This window comes from Leopardus geoffroyi, chromosome D3 (assembly GCF_018350155.1).
Source record: "Leopardus geoffroyi isolate Oge1 chromosome D3, O.geoffroyi_Oge1_pat1.0, whole genome shotgun sequence".
In the NCBI taxonomy this organism is placed as follows: Eukaryota; Metazoa; Chordata; class Mammalia; order Carnivora; family Felidae; genus Leopardus; species Leopardus geoffroyi.
Genome location: NC_059339.1, coordinates 28900940 through 28918126, shown reverse-complemented (window position 1 = coordinate 28918126; position 17187 = coordinate 28900940). Strand labels below are relative to the sequence as shown.

The 17187-nt window shown below is 55.6% G+C and overlaps 2 protein-coding genes across 2 annotated transcripts; one reads left to right on the top strand and one right to left on the bottom strand.

Moving 5' to 3' along the window:
• The first annotated feature begins 872 nt into the window (after window positions 1-872).
• On the top strand, window positions 873-10534 carry ESS2 (ess-2 splicing factor homolog). The gene is made up of 10 exons (XM_045457549.1): window positions 873-1068; window positions 1846-2014; window positions 2102-2203; window positions 4382-4551; window positions 4665-4782; window positions 5085-5218; window positions 5913-6015; window positions 6980-7089; window positions 9362-9477; window positions 9983-10534. Exons 1-10 carry the CDS (start codon window positions 937-939, stop codon window positions 10260-10262), a joined length of 1434 nt encoding a protein of 477 aa, XP_045313505.1. The 5' UTR covers window positions 873-936; the 3' UTR covers window positions 10263-10534.
• Window positions 10535-12297: 1763 nt separating this feature from the next.
• Window positions 12298-13631, bottom strand: TSSK2 (testis specific serine kinase 2). Its single transcript, XM_045459152.1, has one exon. It carries the CDS (start codon window positions 13503-13505, stop codon window positions 12417-12419), a length of 1089 nt encoding a protein of 362 aa, XP_045315108.1. The 5' UTR covers window positions 13506-13631; the 3' UTR covers window positions 12298-12416.
• Window positions 13632-17187: the final 3556 nt, after the last annotated feature.

Sequence of the window (17187 nt, the reverse complement as noted above, 5' to 3'; positions counted from 1 at the left end):
ATCGGAAGCAGACTCCTGCTGACAGTAGAGAGCCTGATGCAGGGCTCAAACTCACGAACCCTGAGATCATGACCTGATCTGAAGTTGGACGCTTAACGGACTGAGCCACCCAGGCGCTCCAGGAACCGAATAATTCAAAAAAAATTTTTTTAATGTTTATTTATTTTTCAGGGAGACGGAGACAGACTGTGAGTGGGGGAGGGACACAGAGAGAGGGAGACACAGAATCTATAGCAGGCTCCAGGCTCTGAGCTGTCAGCACAGAGCCTGATGTGGAGCTCGAACTCACAAACTGTGAGATCATGACCTGAGTCGAAGTCAGACGCTTAACCAACTGAGCCACCCAGGCGCCCCGGAACCGAATAATTTTTAACCAGACATTTCTTTATTGGACCATCGCATTCTTCTTTTCTTCTTTTCTTTTCTTTTTTTCTTTTTTTCTTTTTTCTTTTTTTTTTTTTTTTTTTTGTTAGATAACTATCAAGAAGAAATTGTCTTAGTGGTCTTTTCTGGTATAAAGTTTGAATAAAAACTTTGAAACGAGTATATAGCCAAAATGTGTTTTTGTTAATGATATAGAAGCATACCCAATGATTATTTTCGATAAACCGGAATTTCAAGGCCTTTCAATTTAGCAGTGCTGGAATTTTTCAGGATCAGAGTGAGTGACACGCCCCTTAGCCTCCCACACCATAGCGCCCTCTGGTGCCCATAGTCCAGATTCGGAGGACCACAGCGGGGAGGGGCAAAGACTACAACTCCCATAAGGCCCAGGGATTATAATGGCGTCACCACGGAGCGCGGGCTGGTCTTCAAAATGCGCAGCTCTTCCATTGGTGGGTTGTTGCAAACGCCTGCGCAGCTGGCGCAGTTCCGCCCCCGCCGTCTCCGGACCCTGTTACGTGCCAGTGCCGCCCGAGCGGCCCTGGGATAGCGATGGAGACGCCCGGCGCATCAACCCGGGCCCTGTTGCTCCCTGCCGCGTCCGGGCCCCGGAGGAAGCGCGCGGCAGGGGAGTCGCTTGCGACGAGCAAGCAACGGGTCCTGGACGAAGAAGAGTACATCGAGGTAAGACCTCGATGAAGACGCTAGCGAATTCTAGGTCCCTTCCCCGCCTCGCGCTCTTCTCGGGCCCCTCCTCTCGGGTCGTGGCAGTCTCGTCCCCTCGCTGAGGTGGAGCAACTTGAGTCCGTGCTTTTGGGGTGTGGGCAGTTGGAGAGCCAAATAAGAACAGTTCAGAGTGAGGTGTCTTGATGGGGGAGGCACTAGTAGTGTTGTTAGAGGAGAGTGGGGGCGGTTTATTAAAGTAGGAATGTGGAAGGATGGTAGCAAAGAGGGCTTTCTAACAGAGCTGTTTGTTTTTGGGAAGCCTCTGGGACAGACAGGCAGGTGGCATTAGTGGATAGCTAGGTGCACAGACGTGCAGCCAGGAGCAAAGTCTGGCTGGAGGTACAGATTTGGGAATCTCAACCAGTGTTGCTGGTGGGGGTGACAGGCTGAAGTCATCCAGGTAAAGGGTTCAGATTGGAAATAGGAGGTTACAGGTGGAATGAAGGTGGCAACACCCACCTTGGTCCAGCTGGTGTGGAGGTGGAGCCAATAAAGGAGAATGAGAGTGACCAGTGAGGGGAGAGAGAAGGGTTTCATAGAAATCAGGTGAACGTTTAGTAATGTTAGGTGTTGAATTAGATCGCAAGGGATGCTCATCGTCATTGGAAAGTGCAGGGAACCTCAGAAGATCATTGGGTTGGACAGAGGTTGGGGGCATCAGCAAGGACCTTAGCATGTACATTGGTAGACGGAGAGGCAGGTGTGAACTATGACTTTTACTCTGACTTCTGACAGGGCCTCCAGACAGTTATCCAGAGGGACTTCTTTCCTGATGTGGAAAAGCTGCAGGCCCAGAAAGAGTACCTGGAAGCTGAGGAGAATGGAGACCTGGAGCGGATGCGTCAGATTGCCATCAAGTTTGGCTCTGCCCTGGGCAAGATGTCCCGAGAGCCCCCACCGCCCTGTAAGAGCAACAGTGGGTGGCTGAGAGGGGAACTCCTCCTGAGCCGATGCCTTGGACTGGCTCTAATCCCTACCCCCTTCCTTCTAGATGTGACTCCAGCCACATTTGAAACCCCTGATGTGCACACAGGCACCGGAATGGTGGGCAACAAGCCCCGGGGCCGGGGCCGAGGCCTGGAAGATGGCGATGGTGAGTGAGCGGTTGGGTTTGTCTAGAGTCTTATCCTATGTGGCCCTGAGGGGCTGGTTCAGAGGCAGATCACATCTTGTCCCTGAGGGCTCTGTTTGCTTACATGGCAACCCATGGCGCCAAAGAGCACTGTCTAGGAGACAGAAGATCTGGGTCCAGCTCCCAAACACAGGGCAGTTCTTTGAGCCTCTGGTCCTCCTCTGTGGAATGGGAATCTTGCCACCTCTCTCACCAGCCTGCTCACTGTGTGCCAGCCCAGTGGGCTTCATGGGCCTTGGAGGGCCCCTTTTCTGCTGTCTCCTTACAGTGCCTCAGGGCCTCTGCACTTGTGTCTTCAGAGTTAGTCTCTTCCCCTGGATAGCTGCACATCTCACACCTTCTCTCCCCTCAGGTCTCTGCTCAGATGTTACCCGTTCAGGGAAACTTTTCCTGACCACTGTCCCCCCCCCCCCCCCCCCCCCCCCCCCCCCCCCCCCCCCCCCCGCCACAACATGAAGTTACATCACCTTTCATGCATGCTGCCTTCCTGCTTGGCTTTGTTTTCACACTGCAGGACATGGCACTTAAAAAGGCATTTCTCTACGTATTGCTTCTTCTCTCCACAAGAGCTTCTTTGTCTCACCTCTGTGTGTATACTTTGCATCCAGAACAGTACACGGTGTGTTGTGGGAATAGAACAAATGAAAGAGTTGTCTTCCTCAGTGCATGTATTGGGGATCGTGACATGTTTCAACTTTATGAGGGATTTTTTTCTAGGAAAGAGCATTTTGAGTCCTGTTGGACATGACTATACTACGTGCTACAGGACTTTCTCATGATCAGTTGATTATTTTGTTCTTAGAACAAAACTTAGACAAAACACTGAGAACATCAGTGCTCAGACAGATAAGATGCTGTTCTCTACCAGGTTCTAGTGTGCAGTGCGTTGTGTGTCTACATGGACAAAATATTTTCTGCTTCAAAATCCAGCTCTTTGTGGGGCCCTGGGTGGCTCAATCAGTTATGTACCCGACTTGGGCTCAGGTCATGATCTCTCAGTTTGTGAGTTCAAGCCCCACATCGGGCTCTGTGCTGACAGTTTGGAGCCTGGAACCTGCTCCAGATTCTGTGTCTCCCTCTCTCTCTGCCCCTCCCCTGCTCATGTTCTGTCTTTCTCTCTCTCAAAAAAATAAATAAAATGTTTAAAAAAAATTTTTTTTAAGTCTACTTCTTTGTGCCCTTACCATGGTTTGTTATGTTGTGTCCTTGGAGTTTGATTCTCTACTGCAATGTGGCAGATGCATCACAGGCAATTTGCAGATTCCTTTTCTTTAAATACGCGTTGTCAGTATATCTAAGAATCATTTTGGTGACCTAAGTGGTAGGTACCATCATCATTCACATTCACAGGTGAGGAAGCCGAGACTCAGGAAAGGAGGTCTCAGGGCTTGTTGGTGGTGGAATGGGGTTTGAGTTCTCTTTCTGCCTCTGGGTCTTGAGCTTTTAGCCATTGTACTTTGTTCAGTCTAGGAGTCTGTGTGTGGTCAGGACTCAGCGGAATGGGAGACAAAGCTCTCCACCTAATGGGCCTGCTGAAGTGTGTACCACTGTGCGCAGTGCGATGGGACCTCAGTAGGGGTGCCCCTTTCTACGGCGGTGGGAGGGGCGGCTGGAGTCGCGGCCTAGTGCCTGTGAGGCCCCATCTAGAGTACTGGATCATACGGGGTCCCTGCCATCAAAGCCTGCTAGCAGGTTAGAGGGCTTAGGTGACAAACCATCCACCTGTAGCACAGATACCAGGAAGGGAGGAGCAGGCAGGGTAAGAAAACCCAGGGATGGAGGGAGAGCTTGGGGCTCTGAAGGTGGATCCTACAGGATCAGCACAATTTTGGCAAGGCAGGACCTGACTGTGATCACCTGCCTTTTCTGTAGCCCCTGGATGTCGCTCTTCTGGTCTGAGTCAGACATAACATTTCACCTGACATCCAGCAGTTGAGGAGAGCCCCTGAGTGCTCCCTGGGCAGTTGGCAGGGGGAGAGGGGGGTTGATTCTGCCCCTAGGAGGGGAATTGTCTGATGGTGTGGGCTCTCATCAACAGATCCACAACCAGGGTGAGGGTTCCATCTCTGCTTATGAGGTAGCCTGGCAGTGTTGATGCTGTTTGTGATTCTGTGTCATCCCACCTATGCTCCTGAGCAGGAGAGGCTGGAGAGGAGGAGGAGAAGGAGCCCCTGCCCAGCCTGGATGTCTTCCTGAGCCGGTACACAAGTGAGGACAATGCCTCCTTCCAGGAGATCATGGAGGTGGCCAAGGAGAAGAGCCGGGCACGCCACACATGGCTCTACCAGGCCGAGGAGGAGTTTGAGAAGGTGTCTTTGGGTACAGGGGCACAGGCATCCTCTGTCAGGATGGAGGGAGTCCTGGGGCCAGGGGCACAGTGCCTGGGCACCTCTCTGACCCTCACTTTTCCCCTGTGATGCAGAGGCAGAAAGATAATCTTGCACTTCCGTCGGCAGAGCACCAAGCCATCGAGAGCAGCCAGGCCGGTGTGGAGACCTGGAAGTACAAGGCCAAAAACTCCCTGATGTACTACCCAGAGGGTGAGCAGGCAGGGCTGGCAGGTGGCATGGCGTGGGACAGTGTGTTTGGATCTGGCCTTAGGGTGTGTGTGTGGGTCTTTGCTCCCTAGCATACTGGGCCTCGGAGGTGCCCTGGTCTGTCTCGGGGCAGAGGAGCCTGTGTGTTGTCAGTGAGGGAGTGAGGCCGTCCCCTGCTTTACTAGGCCCCGTGCTCCTGTTCACTGGGGAATGACTTAGTCTCTACCTCAAGCCTTGAGTGCAGGGCAGTAATGGGGACTCCCCACCCCCTCTGACACCGCTGCCATCTTGTCTCCACCTGCCAGGTGTCCCTGATGAAGAACAGCTGTTTAAGAAGCCAAGGCAGGTGGTGCATAAGAATACTCGCTTCCTCAGGGACCCCTTCAGCCAGGCCCTGAGCAGGTCCCAGCTGCAGCAGGCCGCCGCCCTCAATGCCCAGGTGAGTGGCAGGGGCTGGATGTGGGCACAACCTCTCTGATCTTGGCTGCCTTCATTAAATTAGTACCGTTCTTGGGTTTGGCAGAGACTAGCAGCGTGGGAGTATTTGGGTACTGAGCCTTTTCTCGACTGTATGGGCTTCTACTGGGGCCAGAGATGTTTGGTGGGTCAGTTCTGCCCCTTGTCCCTGGAGGACAAGGACATGAGAGAAGAGACGCTGCTGGGAGCCAGTCCAGTCTGGCCAGACGCACACCTCTGTACCAGGCAGGGCAGGGGTAGGTGGGGTGCGCAGGCTGGGGCGCAGTGAGGCTTGGTGGGGCAGACAACAGGGGTTTCTGGGCCTGGGTGTCATGGTGCAGTGACTCCAGGAGAGGGAGAAGCAGGAAGTGAGGAGACTGTTTTGTAAGCTTCTATAGGTACCTGTGGGAAAGAGGTCAGAGCACATGTGTGCCAGTGGTCAGTGTAGTTTCCTGGGGGGGCCTAAGTTGGTAGTCCCCGAAAGCAGCTTTTGTGGAGTCTGGCCTGAGGCCAGAAGGAGGGGAAGCTTCTCTTCTGATACCTGCTCTGACAGGTCCTCAAAATCTTTGCAGGGGCCAGGGTCCTCTCTCCAGCTGTTCCTGTGCATTTGCCCTTCAGCTAGCTGGCGGGAGCAGGCTTGGCTCCCCCTTAACACTGGTCTGTCTTGTTTGTTCCAGCACAAACAGGGCAAGGTGGGCCCTGATGGCAAAGAACTGATCCCCCAGGATTCCCCCCGAGTGGGTGGATTTGGATTTGTTGCAACCCCCTCCCCTGCCCCTGGTGAGTAGTGGACCCTCTGTCAAGCTGGCCCCCTGATAGGACTGCCTGTGGGGAGGTGGGCTGCTCAGTTGGCTCTTGGCACCCTTTACTGCCATGTCTGCCCTGTGCCTCATATGACTCAGAGACCCAGTGTCCCACCTGTGCAATGACAGGGCTGAATGGGGCTATGGGCGGGCTGGATTCTTAGGGAGACCTGATTTGAGATGTGTGAGTCCCAGCCCATTCAGCCGGGCAGTCTTCGTGACTTGCCCTGAGCTTGGCAGGACAGACTGGTTTTGCTGGGGACCAGGGGTGTCGGGGCTCTACTGGACAGACTGGCTGCGGCAAGCATGCTTAAGGGCACGGGGAGGCTGGGCAGGGGGAGGCTAAGTGTAGGGGCATAGGGAAGAAGCTCTGGGCTCCAGCCCTGCGTGACCTCACACAGGAGATTTATGAGACTTGGGGACAATCTCATGGTGCAGGTGGTGTCCTCCTGCTCTCCCGAGCATCGTCCTCTGTATTTTGGGCTGCTGGTTGCTGTGACATAGGCCAGGGTATATGGAGGCACTACAGGTTTGTGCAGGGTCCTGGGAGGTTTGGGAGCTCTGAAAGCCCCCAAGTGTCTCCCCACCTTGGGGTGGCATGCCATAGCAACTTCTAGGTGGCTCCCCTGGCCATGTGCTAGGATGGGGGCCTGGCTGACCCAGCCTGGCTTCTCTGGGGAGCCCCCTTCCCAGGCTAAGCTCCACAGCTGTAGGGGCCTGGGCTTGCCTTGGGCTCAAAGTAGCCTTGGCATTGTCATCTCAGAGGGCAGAGGTACCAGGTCCCAGAATCCCAGGGAAGGAGAGTGGGCCAACTGCCAACCTTGGTGTATGTTAGCTGGGATGCTCATGGTGGGAGCTGGCTGTTGTAGGAGAGAGGGCCTGGCAGGACCCCCACCCAGATCCCCTGGCCTGAGGTAACTGTGGGCTCTCTCCATCCACAGGTGTGAACGAGTCACCGCTGATGACCTGGGGGGAGGTTGAAAACACTCCCTTGAGAGTGGAAGGATCTGAGACCCCTTATGTGGACAGGACACCAGGGCCAGCCTTCAAGGTGGGTCATGGTGAGGGGAGCTCAGGTGCGACCCTGAGAGGGCATGTGGTCCTCTGAGAACTTGTAGCTCAACACACAGAGGATGAGCTAGCTCCCACTGGTCAGACTAGAGCCTACTGAAGGGCCAAGCCATGCTCCAGGCTGCATACCTGCACAGGTACTGCATTTCAGAATAGGACCAGAGCACTAAGGACAGGTGTGGTTGGACGGAGGGATTCGGGTGTGAGGTCAGGGCACCAAAGCCATGGCCCTTTGAGTCTGCAGGCCTGTGGACCGGGGAGGGCCCCAGAACCCCAGTGTTCTGTGGGATGTGGTTTGTGTCTTCAGGGGGTTGCGTGTTTACAGAGAGAGGACTCTGGTTACAGGAGAGCATGAATCAGGAGGCACTTGTTATTTAGAAGTTGTCAGAGTGGGGGAGTTATGAGGCCTGGAGCAGGTAGGGAAGGGAAGCTAAGTGCCAGATGGTTTGTATAGATGGGATGGCCTAGGATGGTGTGGGGCCCCAGAGAGGCTTTGGGAGGGCAGCGTGCTCTGGTCTGCACAGTTTGTTGGGGAACCCGAGTGACATAGTTTAGAATGTGAAGGAAGAGAAGTCGCTGGAAGCTGGGAGCATGCTGTCCTGTTCTTGGGGTGCTGGGCCAACACTCCCAACGTGGAGTGCTAGGAGATCACAGGAGGTGGAGGTCAGTGATGTTGCAGAGAGCAAAGGGTGTGGGGTTACATCACGTGCCTTGAAACCCCAAAGAGTCAGACACAGAATTTGGGATTAATGTAGGTCTGTTGCATGGGGAGCTGGGTCACACATGGTCTTGAACTGGCCCCTCTAAACACTTGCAGTGGTCAGTTTGAAGTGCAACAGAAAAAGAGGTCTCATTCACTATAGCAGCAGAAATTTAGAACGACTAGCAATAATTAAGCTCTTGTAAAGAAACCACAGGCGAGTGCTGCAGACTTATGTAAGGAAAACTGCTGGAGCGTGCGGGCCCCACCGGGAGGCCTCCCTAGCATAGCTCCGCTAATTCTCCCCCTGAGAAACAACACATGTCTAGACAGAACGTGCGCAGAGGATTTTGGCCCCTTGGTTCCTTTTTTTTTTTTTTTTTTTTTTTTTAGTTTATTTATTTATTTATTTATTTTTTTTCAACGTTTATTTATTTTTGGGACAGAGAGAGACAGAGCATGAACGGGGGAGGGAGGGGCAGAGAGAGAGGGAGACACAGAATCGGAAGCAGGCTCCAGGCTCTGAGCCATCAGCCCAGAGCCCGACGCGGGGCTCGAACTCACGGACCGCGAGATCGTGACCGGGCTGAAGTCGGACGCTTAACCGACTGCGCCACCCAGGCGCCCCGAGGCCCCTTGGTTCTTAAACTTGCCTGGCACACAAGGATAACCAAGGAAAACTGAAGAGAGGAATGACAGGGAGGAGCGTGTGCCGGCAGGTGTTAAGGCATGCCACAGGTATAGGTGTGCCAGAAGTCTGCCCCTGGTCCTAGAGCCTATGGGGCAGTAGGGAAGAGATTCTGAACAAACCTTTGTCCAAATCAGAATTCAGGGTACACGAGAGACAGCAGCTCAAATTGTGCTGAGTAGTAGAGTATGTGGAAATGAAGTTCTTGATACATAAGATGGAACGAGTTCCCAGAAGCAGAAATATTAAGTGTATAAGTCAATGTAAGACACTTAGAAGAAAATAATAGTATTTAATCTGATTTTAAGGTAGGAAGGGTTAGATCTTAAGGGAAGTGAGGTTTAGTTTATACTGTACGAAGTGATAACCTTAAATACAGCAAAAAAAAAAAAAACAAAAACAAAAAACAAAACACGTAAGAGAAACTGAAAGCAAATAACCGAGAGGGAATTTGTATGGCATAGCTTAATGTAACTGATGTGGGTAAAACACTAAATAATGAACAAGCACCGTAATAGAAAAAAAGAGGCCAAGGATGCGTCTCGGGAAGTTCTGCAAAGAAATACAGAAGGTCGATAGATGTTAAACAGAAAGCTGTTTACTCTGGTAGTCACAGAGAAGCAGATTCAAAAAGACCCCTTTCTTTCCTAAAAGACTGTCAGAGGTTCATAAGTTGGCAGTGCTGGCTTTTAGGGGTCCGTGAGGACAGGCAGGTGGGCAGTTCAGGCAAGCTTTTTGGGGGGCTTTTAGGAAGGTGGCAGTGGGTTGTGAGGATCATGGGGGCCACGAAAAGAGGCAGGTGCCCCACCAGCAAGGGACTGCCTGACTCGGTGGCAGGCTACCCACAGACTTGCTGTCATGTAGATCTTGGAGCCGGGCCGCAGGGAACGGCTGGGGCTGAAGATGGCCAACGAGGCTGCAGCCAAGAACCGGGCCAAGAAGCAGGAAGCCTTGAGGAGAGTGACAGAGAACCTGGCCAGGTGAGGCGTGGCTGACCTGTGTGGGTGGGGGTCTCTCCCTGCTCCCACATGGCCCCACCCCCTGCATATGGATGCACAGTGTGCAGGGCAGGCCCAGGCGTTCTGTAGTGGGTCCTATAGCAGCTCCTCTGGTCCAGGGCATGGCCTGTTTGAACCAGGATGCAGGGCCCCTCTCCGTCTTTTCCTTCTTCAGCCTCCTTGGCACAACCCTTAGAGACACCTTTGGGCCCCTTGTCCCGCTATGAGCTCCTGTCAGCCCTTTGGAAACAGGTGTATCATTCTCCTTGGAGAGAGTTGAGGTCCATCCCAGCCCCACAGCCAAGGGCAGCACTACCACTGAACCTTAAGTTTGACTACACTGCTGTGTGCCAGGCCACCTGGTATCCTCAGCCTGTAATGACCATGCATCTCCCATGTATCTTCCTGTGGGGCCATGGGAGGCCCTGCTGCGGTGGTGCCCACATGGGCCTAATGGTGCCTCATTCACCCACTTCTTCCATCCCAGCCTCACCCCCAAAGGCTTGAGCCCAGCCATGTCTCCAGCCCTGCAGCGCCTCGTGAGCAGGACGGCTAGCAAGTACACAGACCGGGCCCTGCGGGCCAGCTACACCCCATCTCCAGCACGCTCAACCCACCTCAAGACCCCAGCTGGTGGGCCCCAGACCCCCACGAGCACGCCGGCTCCTGGCTCTACAGCACGCACCCCCCTCAACCAAGATCCAGCCTCCATCACGGACAATCTGCTACAACTCCCTGCCCGGCGCAAAGCCTCAGACTTCTTCTAGGGCCAGGCCCGGGTCGGGCCTGTGGAAGCTTTGTGGAGCCTGCAGGGCAGCTGCCCACTCAGCAGAGGACTCCGGCCTTCTGGGGACCCAGGCCCGGGCCAGAAATGGTGACTGTCCCAGGAGCCACAGAAGAGATGCCGTGCCTCAGCCAGACTGGTATAAAACTTGGCCCTCACAGCCCTTGGGGTGCATCCCACGGTCTTATTCGTACTCTTTTCTATCAACCGCCTGTCTGTTTTTATTTAGCTGTCATTAAAGAGCACCTAGCACCATCTGGCAGGCTTCTGTGTCCGGCCTGCTCTGCACGGCCCTTAGGCGGCCCTCGTGCCTACAGCACGGTCTCAGGACTGCAGGCCTTCCTGGAAGGAAGCTTCTGGGTGAGGTGACCCTTGGAAGACCAGGGTGTCTGGCCTTTCTTGCCACTACCTACATTTCTTTCTGTGGCACCCCCGGGGCTTGGAACCTGCCCTCTGGGCTGAGCTCACAGCACATTGGGCCCTGCCCCCCAAGTTCTTTCCCTCTGAGGGAAGTAGGGAATCCTTGAAAGTTTCCATGCCATGCCCCTCATGTTCTGCTGGGGCTCTGGGTCCAGGTCTCCAGCCTCCCCAGCCAGGCCCAGCCCTTGTGGTTTGCTGGTGACAGGGCTGCACAGGTCCTACGTGTCAGACGGCCCCATACGTGAGGCACCTTCCCAGTGGCCTCAGCGTCACCTCCAAGTACCTGGTCTCCAGCTCAGATGAGGCAGGGCTGTCTCTGTCTTCCTGCCCTTCCGTCTCCCAGTGCTCTAGGCGCTGCCTTCCATACGCTGCTGAGTCACTAGCAGGAGCCGTGGGTAACAGTAACCTGGGTCACCGTGTCAGAAGCAGTGGGGCCAGGTCCCATGCAGACCCCATAGCACCATGTGCACTACAGGCCACACTTGCCCATGACCCAGAGGGCTTTGGTGCCCAGGCCTCCTAGGGCTGTTTCACAGGGAGAGGGAGGACCCAAGCTGGCTCCCAGATGGGTCTCTTCGGGCCTCAGGTAGGGTCAGGTTGTGCCCTTCTAGGGGTTTGCACTGCCCAAGAAAGACAGCCTGGAATCTACTCAGACCACAGTCTTTCTCTTCTTGAGTGTGCCCAGCCCTGCACTGGCCGTTGTCTTGGGTTGTCCCGCATGGGTCCTGGCCGCCTCCATGAGTGCCATGTTCCCTGAAGGCTGGCGTGGGCTTGTTGCTTGCCTGGGCACCCACTAGCCTGTGATCCTCAATTCCTGTCAGCTCCCAGGGGGCTGAACCCCAGCCAATCCCTGCAACTCACCAGGGGGGTGGGACTGAACTCAGCAGGTGGATCCAGGACTGCCGGGGGGGGGGGGGCGGTCAGAAAAGTGTGGCCTTTGGTGCTTTTCCCCCACAGGGAAGGGTGGGCATGGGACAGAAAAGCATAGAGGCAGAAGTCTGAGTGGGATGTGAGTGAGATACAGAGGGAGATGCTGTCCAGGCAAGGCCACCTAAGGCCAAGCGCTGGCCCCCTTGAGCACTGGCTGGTGTGTGGGGTGGACGTGATGGGGTGGAGAGGGTATGGGTGAAAGGTCTGGGCTGGGGCTATTCCAGCAGATGAAAGGGCACTCGAAGGGCTGAGGTCACTGGTCTCAATCACAGCCATGGAGGGAGCAGAGTACATGGAGAAAGGGGCTGTCTGAAGGAGCAGGATGGGGTCAGGGTCGGGTGGACCGTGCTGTGCCTGAGCAGGAAAGACATGAGCAGCTGGCCAGCCTGGGAGGCGCTGGGCCCCGGGGCAGGTCAGAGGGAGACAGGACCTGGGAGTGGATTGCAGCTGAGGTCTTCTTGCCCACAGGGCCTCGCTGTAAGTCTGCCTGTGCACCCCTGTGCTGGAGACCCCCACGCCACAGGGAGGGTGGTTGCCTGAGTCCTAGAGAAAAAGACTCCTCAGGGGCCACTCTTGATGCATGTATACACTTTGTGGTTTATTTGGTGGTCAGTAATTAATGTTTTTGCTACTAAGTGGAAGAAAGCTAATAGAACATAATCAAAATAGTGGTTTAATTGACAGATTTTATTTGTTCCTTGCACCTGTGCCTTCTTCAGCTCCTACCTGCCTATTTAGTTTATGTGGGTGCACACCATGCACCACGCCCCCCGGGCCCTTAGCACCGCTAGGTGCTCGCTTTCCCCACCTCGGCTCTGGTGACATGATGATCTTTTGCCTTGGAGGTCTCAGCCAGCCTGTCCTCCACCCTGTCCTCATTCTCAGGCACCACCAGCAGCCGGTGCTGGGTTTTGGCCCCCAGCTTGTGGTCAGGCAGGTGTTCGGGCTGGTGCTCGGGGCGAGAGGCTGGCTGGGTGTCCAGTTTGCACTGGGTCCGGTACTTGCCCTCACCCTCCCTCTTGAAAGAGGCAGAAGACATGGCTTTGGGCTTGGGGGGCTGCAGCCATGAGTGGCTGAGAATCTCGTCAATGTGCAGTCGCCGGTTGACGTCTGGCTGCAGGATTCGGTAGATGAGGTCCTTGCACTCACCCGTCAGGTTCTTGGAGCGGGGGAAGTCCACGCGGTGCTCCTTCTGGATGCGCAGCATCTTCTTGATGTCAGAGTCATTGTAGGGCATGGAGCCACAGACCATGATGTAGAGGATCACGCCCAGGCTCCAGATGTCATACACCTTGGGCTGGTAGGGGATGCCCTGCAGCACCTCAGGCGCTGCATAAGCCGTCGACCCACAGAAGGTCTTGCTGAGGATGATGCGGCCACTGCCGTCCCGCGGGCAGCGCTTGGAGAAGCCAAAGTCAGAGAGCTTGATGTTGAAGTCCTTGTCGAGGAGGAGGTTCTCGCACTTGAGATCTCTGTGGACAACGTCCAGATCGTGGCAGTACTTGACAGCCGAGGAGAGCTGGCGGAACATCTTACGAGCCACGTCCTCGTGCAGCGCTCCCCGACACTTGATGAACTCAAGGAGGTCGCCCTGGACCCCGAGCTCCATGACGATGTAGATGCGGCCATCAGAGGTCTCAAAGATCTCGTACGTCTTGATGATGGAGCGGTGGTTGACGGTTGCCAGGATGTCCATCTCCCGAGGAAGGAATCTCTCCACAAAGTCGGTGGGTGTCTTCTTGCGGTCGATGATCTTGACCGCCACGTTGAACTTGAGGCGCTCAGAGTAGGCAGATTTGACTTTTGCATATGAGCCCTTACCAAGATTGATGCCCACGATGTAACCTTTCTTCCTTAGGACTGCGGCATCGTCCATGGTGCCAGGTGTGGCTGGCGCCGCTGCGCTCTACATCCCCTCCCCACGTGGGCCAGCGGGCATTGTCCTCATTTACACTGTGAGGAGCTGTCTGGCTGGGCTGAGCCTGGACTTGGAGGGGTGTAACGCTCAGCATTGTTTCTGCGTGACTTCAGCATGTGAAGTCATAAAGCCAGGCTGCCGGGAGTGGGGACTGAGTTGGGTGAAAACGGGGCCCCTGGAACCCTGGAAGCCAGGCTGGCCCAGCAGGAAGGAAGTCAGTACCCAGGACTGCGGTAACCCTCCCTGCTCCTCCTCTTCGCTGTGGCTTCCTTGTCATGAGTCAGGCCCAAGGGAGGGCTGCCCAGGCCAAGCCAGAGTGCCAGCCCCATGCCCATTTCCTTCTCCTGGCTGTGGGGACCGACACTGCATTGGTCCATGTCTCACTAGAGCTGATTTCCTGCAGCTTTTTGGGGGTATGAAAAAACCTTCTCTAGGGCTGGTATCCTTGGAATCGGTGGCACCTGGGAGGGATGGCCCTGGTCTGGCCAGGCTGGCTGCTGTTCCTAGCCTTATGAATGAGAGCAGCTCCTGTTTTGGGTAGAAGGCTGGGGAGAAGAGTGCTATTGTGGCGGGCAGGGCCTGTGTGGGCGGGAAGGCAGGCAGAGCTCTGGGCCCCAGACTGACAAATGCATGTTCCAAGGGCTGGGGCGTGCATGGAGGATGGGCTGGGCCTTGGTCAGGTAGAGGAGGTGATGAGGCATCCAGGCAGGGAAGAGCCTGGGAGAGGTGAGGGCTTGTTCTGAGAATGGCTGAGTCCCACAGTCTGGAGTGAGGTGGAGGAGAAGGGAAGTGGCCGCTTTGCCCTGAGTGGTGGGCAGTCATTGCAGGGCCTGGGGCTGGAAGAGCCATGACCCAAGTCACATTTCAAGATGGTCCTTGGCAGAGTGCATAGAGAATGGGCTTCAGGGTAAGTGGAAGCCAGTGCCTTTGACCAGACAAGAGGAGGATGGACCAGGGTGGCCCTGTGGGGACTGGGTGCCAGAGAGAGACAAAGAGTCTGGTGCACTGGTCAGTGCATGGGCAGGGCCTTGGTTGGAGCTTTGCTGCTGGGAGTCCTGATAAGAGTAGGCACCTGGATGAGGAGGGGATCCTGAATTTGTGAGGAGTGGGCATGATGTGGGCTGGTGCAACCCTGATGTAGCACCGTTTGCATCTCTAGAGCTGTTTTTTGCACCTGAAAGCAACATGAAAACCCTTTTGTTTTTGCTTTGGGAACTGGGGCATCCTATGTGTGTCTCCTTGGGTAGTTTGGAAGCCCTGCTGCTTATCTGTTCTCCATCACAGGCATCCCGTGCCCACACATAGCTCGCTGCCAGGGTGGGTGTGCCACGTGCTCATGTTCAGGGGGGTGGGAGAGGAGGCCTGCCTCTATGTGGGTGGTTGGAGGGGAGGTGATGAAGGAGCCAGTGTGCAGCTGATCTACAGGGCCCTACCAAGTTGATGAGGGGTAGGACGTGCCAGGCAGATGTGCCACCTTGGCCGGAGCACAGCCGTGTGGACATACCTGGGGCACGTGGGGAGCTCCCTGCATCTGGAGGTTCATGTGGAAGATCTCAGGGGCAGGGTAGCCAGAGTCCAGATGCCAGCTAGGAGTGACTGCCTTCCAGCTGCCACGGCTTCCCTGAGGCCTGCTCCCAGCTCTTGGGAGCTCCTGTTACAGTAGCTTTAGCTTGATGCCTGCTTCCTGCTGGGACGTCTTTGGTCACTCCTTTGCGTCCCAGAAGGGGTTGGCTGTGAGGATTTGCAGGCCAGGACCCAGAGCGTGACAGTCTCCCCTGCCTTTCTCCTGCACTCCCAAATGTGCTATCTGGGGGTACCCCCTGCATGTCTGCCTTTTTGGCTGACTCTACCAACCCACCCACTTTTCCTTGTTTTGTGGATCCTGCTCCCTCACACTCTGCCCTTGCCTGGGACAGTGTGACCTCTGCGGTTCTTGGGGACGTGGTGGAGGAGGCACAAGCTGAGCTGCCGCGGCGGCGAGCAGATGGCATCACCCAGCACATGCACGTGGAGGCAGGCATGGGAAGGGATTGGGAAGTGCTAGATCGGACCTGGGGCCTCCAGGGGTACTCCCAGCCTGCAGCCCTGCACATGTGAGACCTGCAGACTCTGGGTAGGCCACTTCCCTCTGAGTTTCGGTTTCCTCTGTTTCTCCACTCACCCCATTGGCACTTGAGGGTTGGTTCCGGATGCTGGAGTTCGCTGATGAAGCAGGCCCATGCTTTCCTGAAGTCCAGAGGACAGGGAGCTTCAGTGTCACATGAACAGCGCGAGTGCCCGGTGGTGGCTGTGCCATGACACGGGAACATGGGGCTGTGAGGAAGAAACTGGGGCTGGATTTGGGGAGGCTGGGAGAGCTGAGGTCTGAGGAGCTGGTCACATGAAGGAGGACAAGGACCTGCTAGAGGATGTGATAGTTTGAAGGGACACAGGGTGGTGGGGGTGTGCAGAGGCAGGAGGGAGCGCTGCAGACCATGGAGGCCATGGTGAAGGTCTTGATCGTAAAGCCTTGGGGAGGGTCACTGATGGGGTCTGAGCCAGGGCTGACCCCAGTGAGTTGAGCAGCTCACAGGTGTGGCCCCCTGGGAAGGGGTAGGCTTCAGTCACCTGGGCTGCCACTCTGTGCTGTGTGATTTCAGGTAGTTGCCCACCTTCTCTGAGCTGTCTCCCCACCTGTAAAGCATACAGTAGATGCTCCTTCCTGGGGCCCCTCCTGCCCAGGCTTGCCTTGTGGCTGGACTGTAGTCAGTTGCTCCCAGGCCCTCTTGCTGCATATCGTCCACTGCCTCCATGTGGCCACAGATGACCAAGCAGAGGAGGTCCATTAGCCACTCCTCAGGATGTCCCCACTCCAGCCAGCCCCATGTGCTCTGGAATTTTACTCCACCACCAGATAAGCTGTATGACTCTGGGTTCCTAGAGCCCCTGGGAAAAATTGGGTGGTTCCTCTGGTTATTACCCAGGGCCTGTTCTGTGCCTGTACCTTGGCACTCACAGGCCTGCCCCAGAAGAGTTTATAGTGGAGCTGCCAAGTCCAGAAAGCTTTGTGGAGGCCACAGCCCCTCGGCTGATCCTGGAGACATGGGCAAAGTCTGCAGGGATGCATCCACAAGCATGATGATGGCATGTGTGTGTTGGGGGTGTGAGTATGGGGGGGGGTGCTGGGAGGCCAAGAGGAGCCAGACCTGGGATGCCAAGGCCAAGCACTGAGATCCTTCCTGAGGGCAGTGGGATCCAGACTGTGTGCAGGAGGCGGCTGTAGCCACTGGACAAGTGACAGGGCAGGTAGAGGTAGCTGAGCTGTGTGTTCCCATACACAGGAGCATGGAGATAGGAAGACAGAATGTGTGAAGGTGGCTGGGGGGTGGGGGGGCCAAGAGGAGAGATGGAGCGGATGTGGGGAGGGGTACAGAGAGAGCAGGGCCAGGGCACTCACAGGACCTCACTTCTCCCGGGGCTTGGGGTTAGGATCTTTCCAGGACAATGACATGGGCAGGGGAGGGGTAAGTCTGAAGGCTCTTGTCCTCTTGATGTGTCAAACCTGCAGATCCACACGAGGTTGTCCAGAGTGAGTGCGGAACAGGCAGGGAAAGGGGCTGCCGTGGCTGAAGTGAGAAGAGCCTGAGAATGATGTGGGTGG

Bases quoted from the DNA above. Each gene is read 5' to 3' on its own strand.
- TSSK2 (XM_045459152.1), bottom strand. From the start codon at position 13,505: ATGGACGATGCCGCAGTCCTAAGGAAGAAAGGTTACATCGTGGGCATC.
- ESS2 (XM_045457549.1), top strand. From the start codon at position 937: ATGGAGACGCCCGGCGCATCAACCCGGGCCCTGTTGCTCCCTGCCGCG. The intron at 4,552-4,664 runs GTGTCTTTGGGT...CCTGTGATGCAG, and splicing joins CCGAGGAGGAGTTTGAGAAG to AGGCAGAAAGATAATCTTGC. The intron at 7,090-9,361 runs GTGGGTCATGGT...GCTGTCATGTAG, and splicing joins CACCAGGGCCAGCCTTCAAG to ATCTTGGAGCCGGGCCGCAG.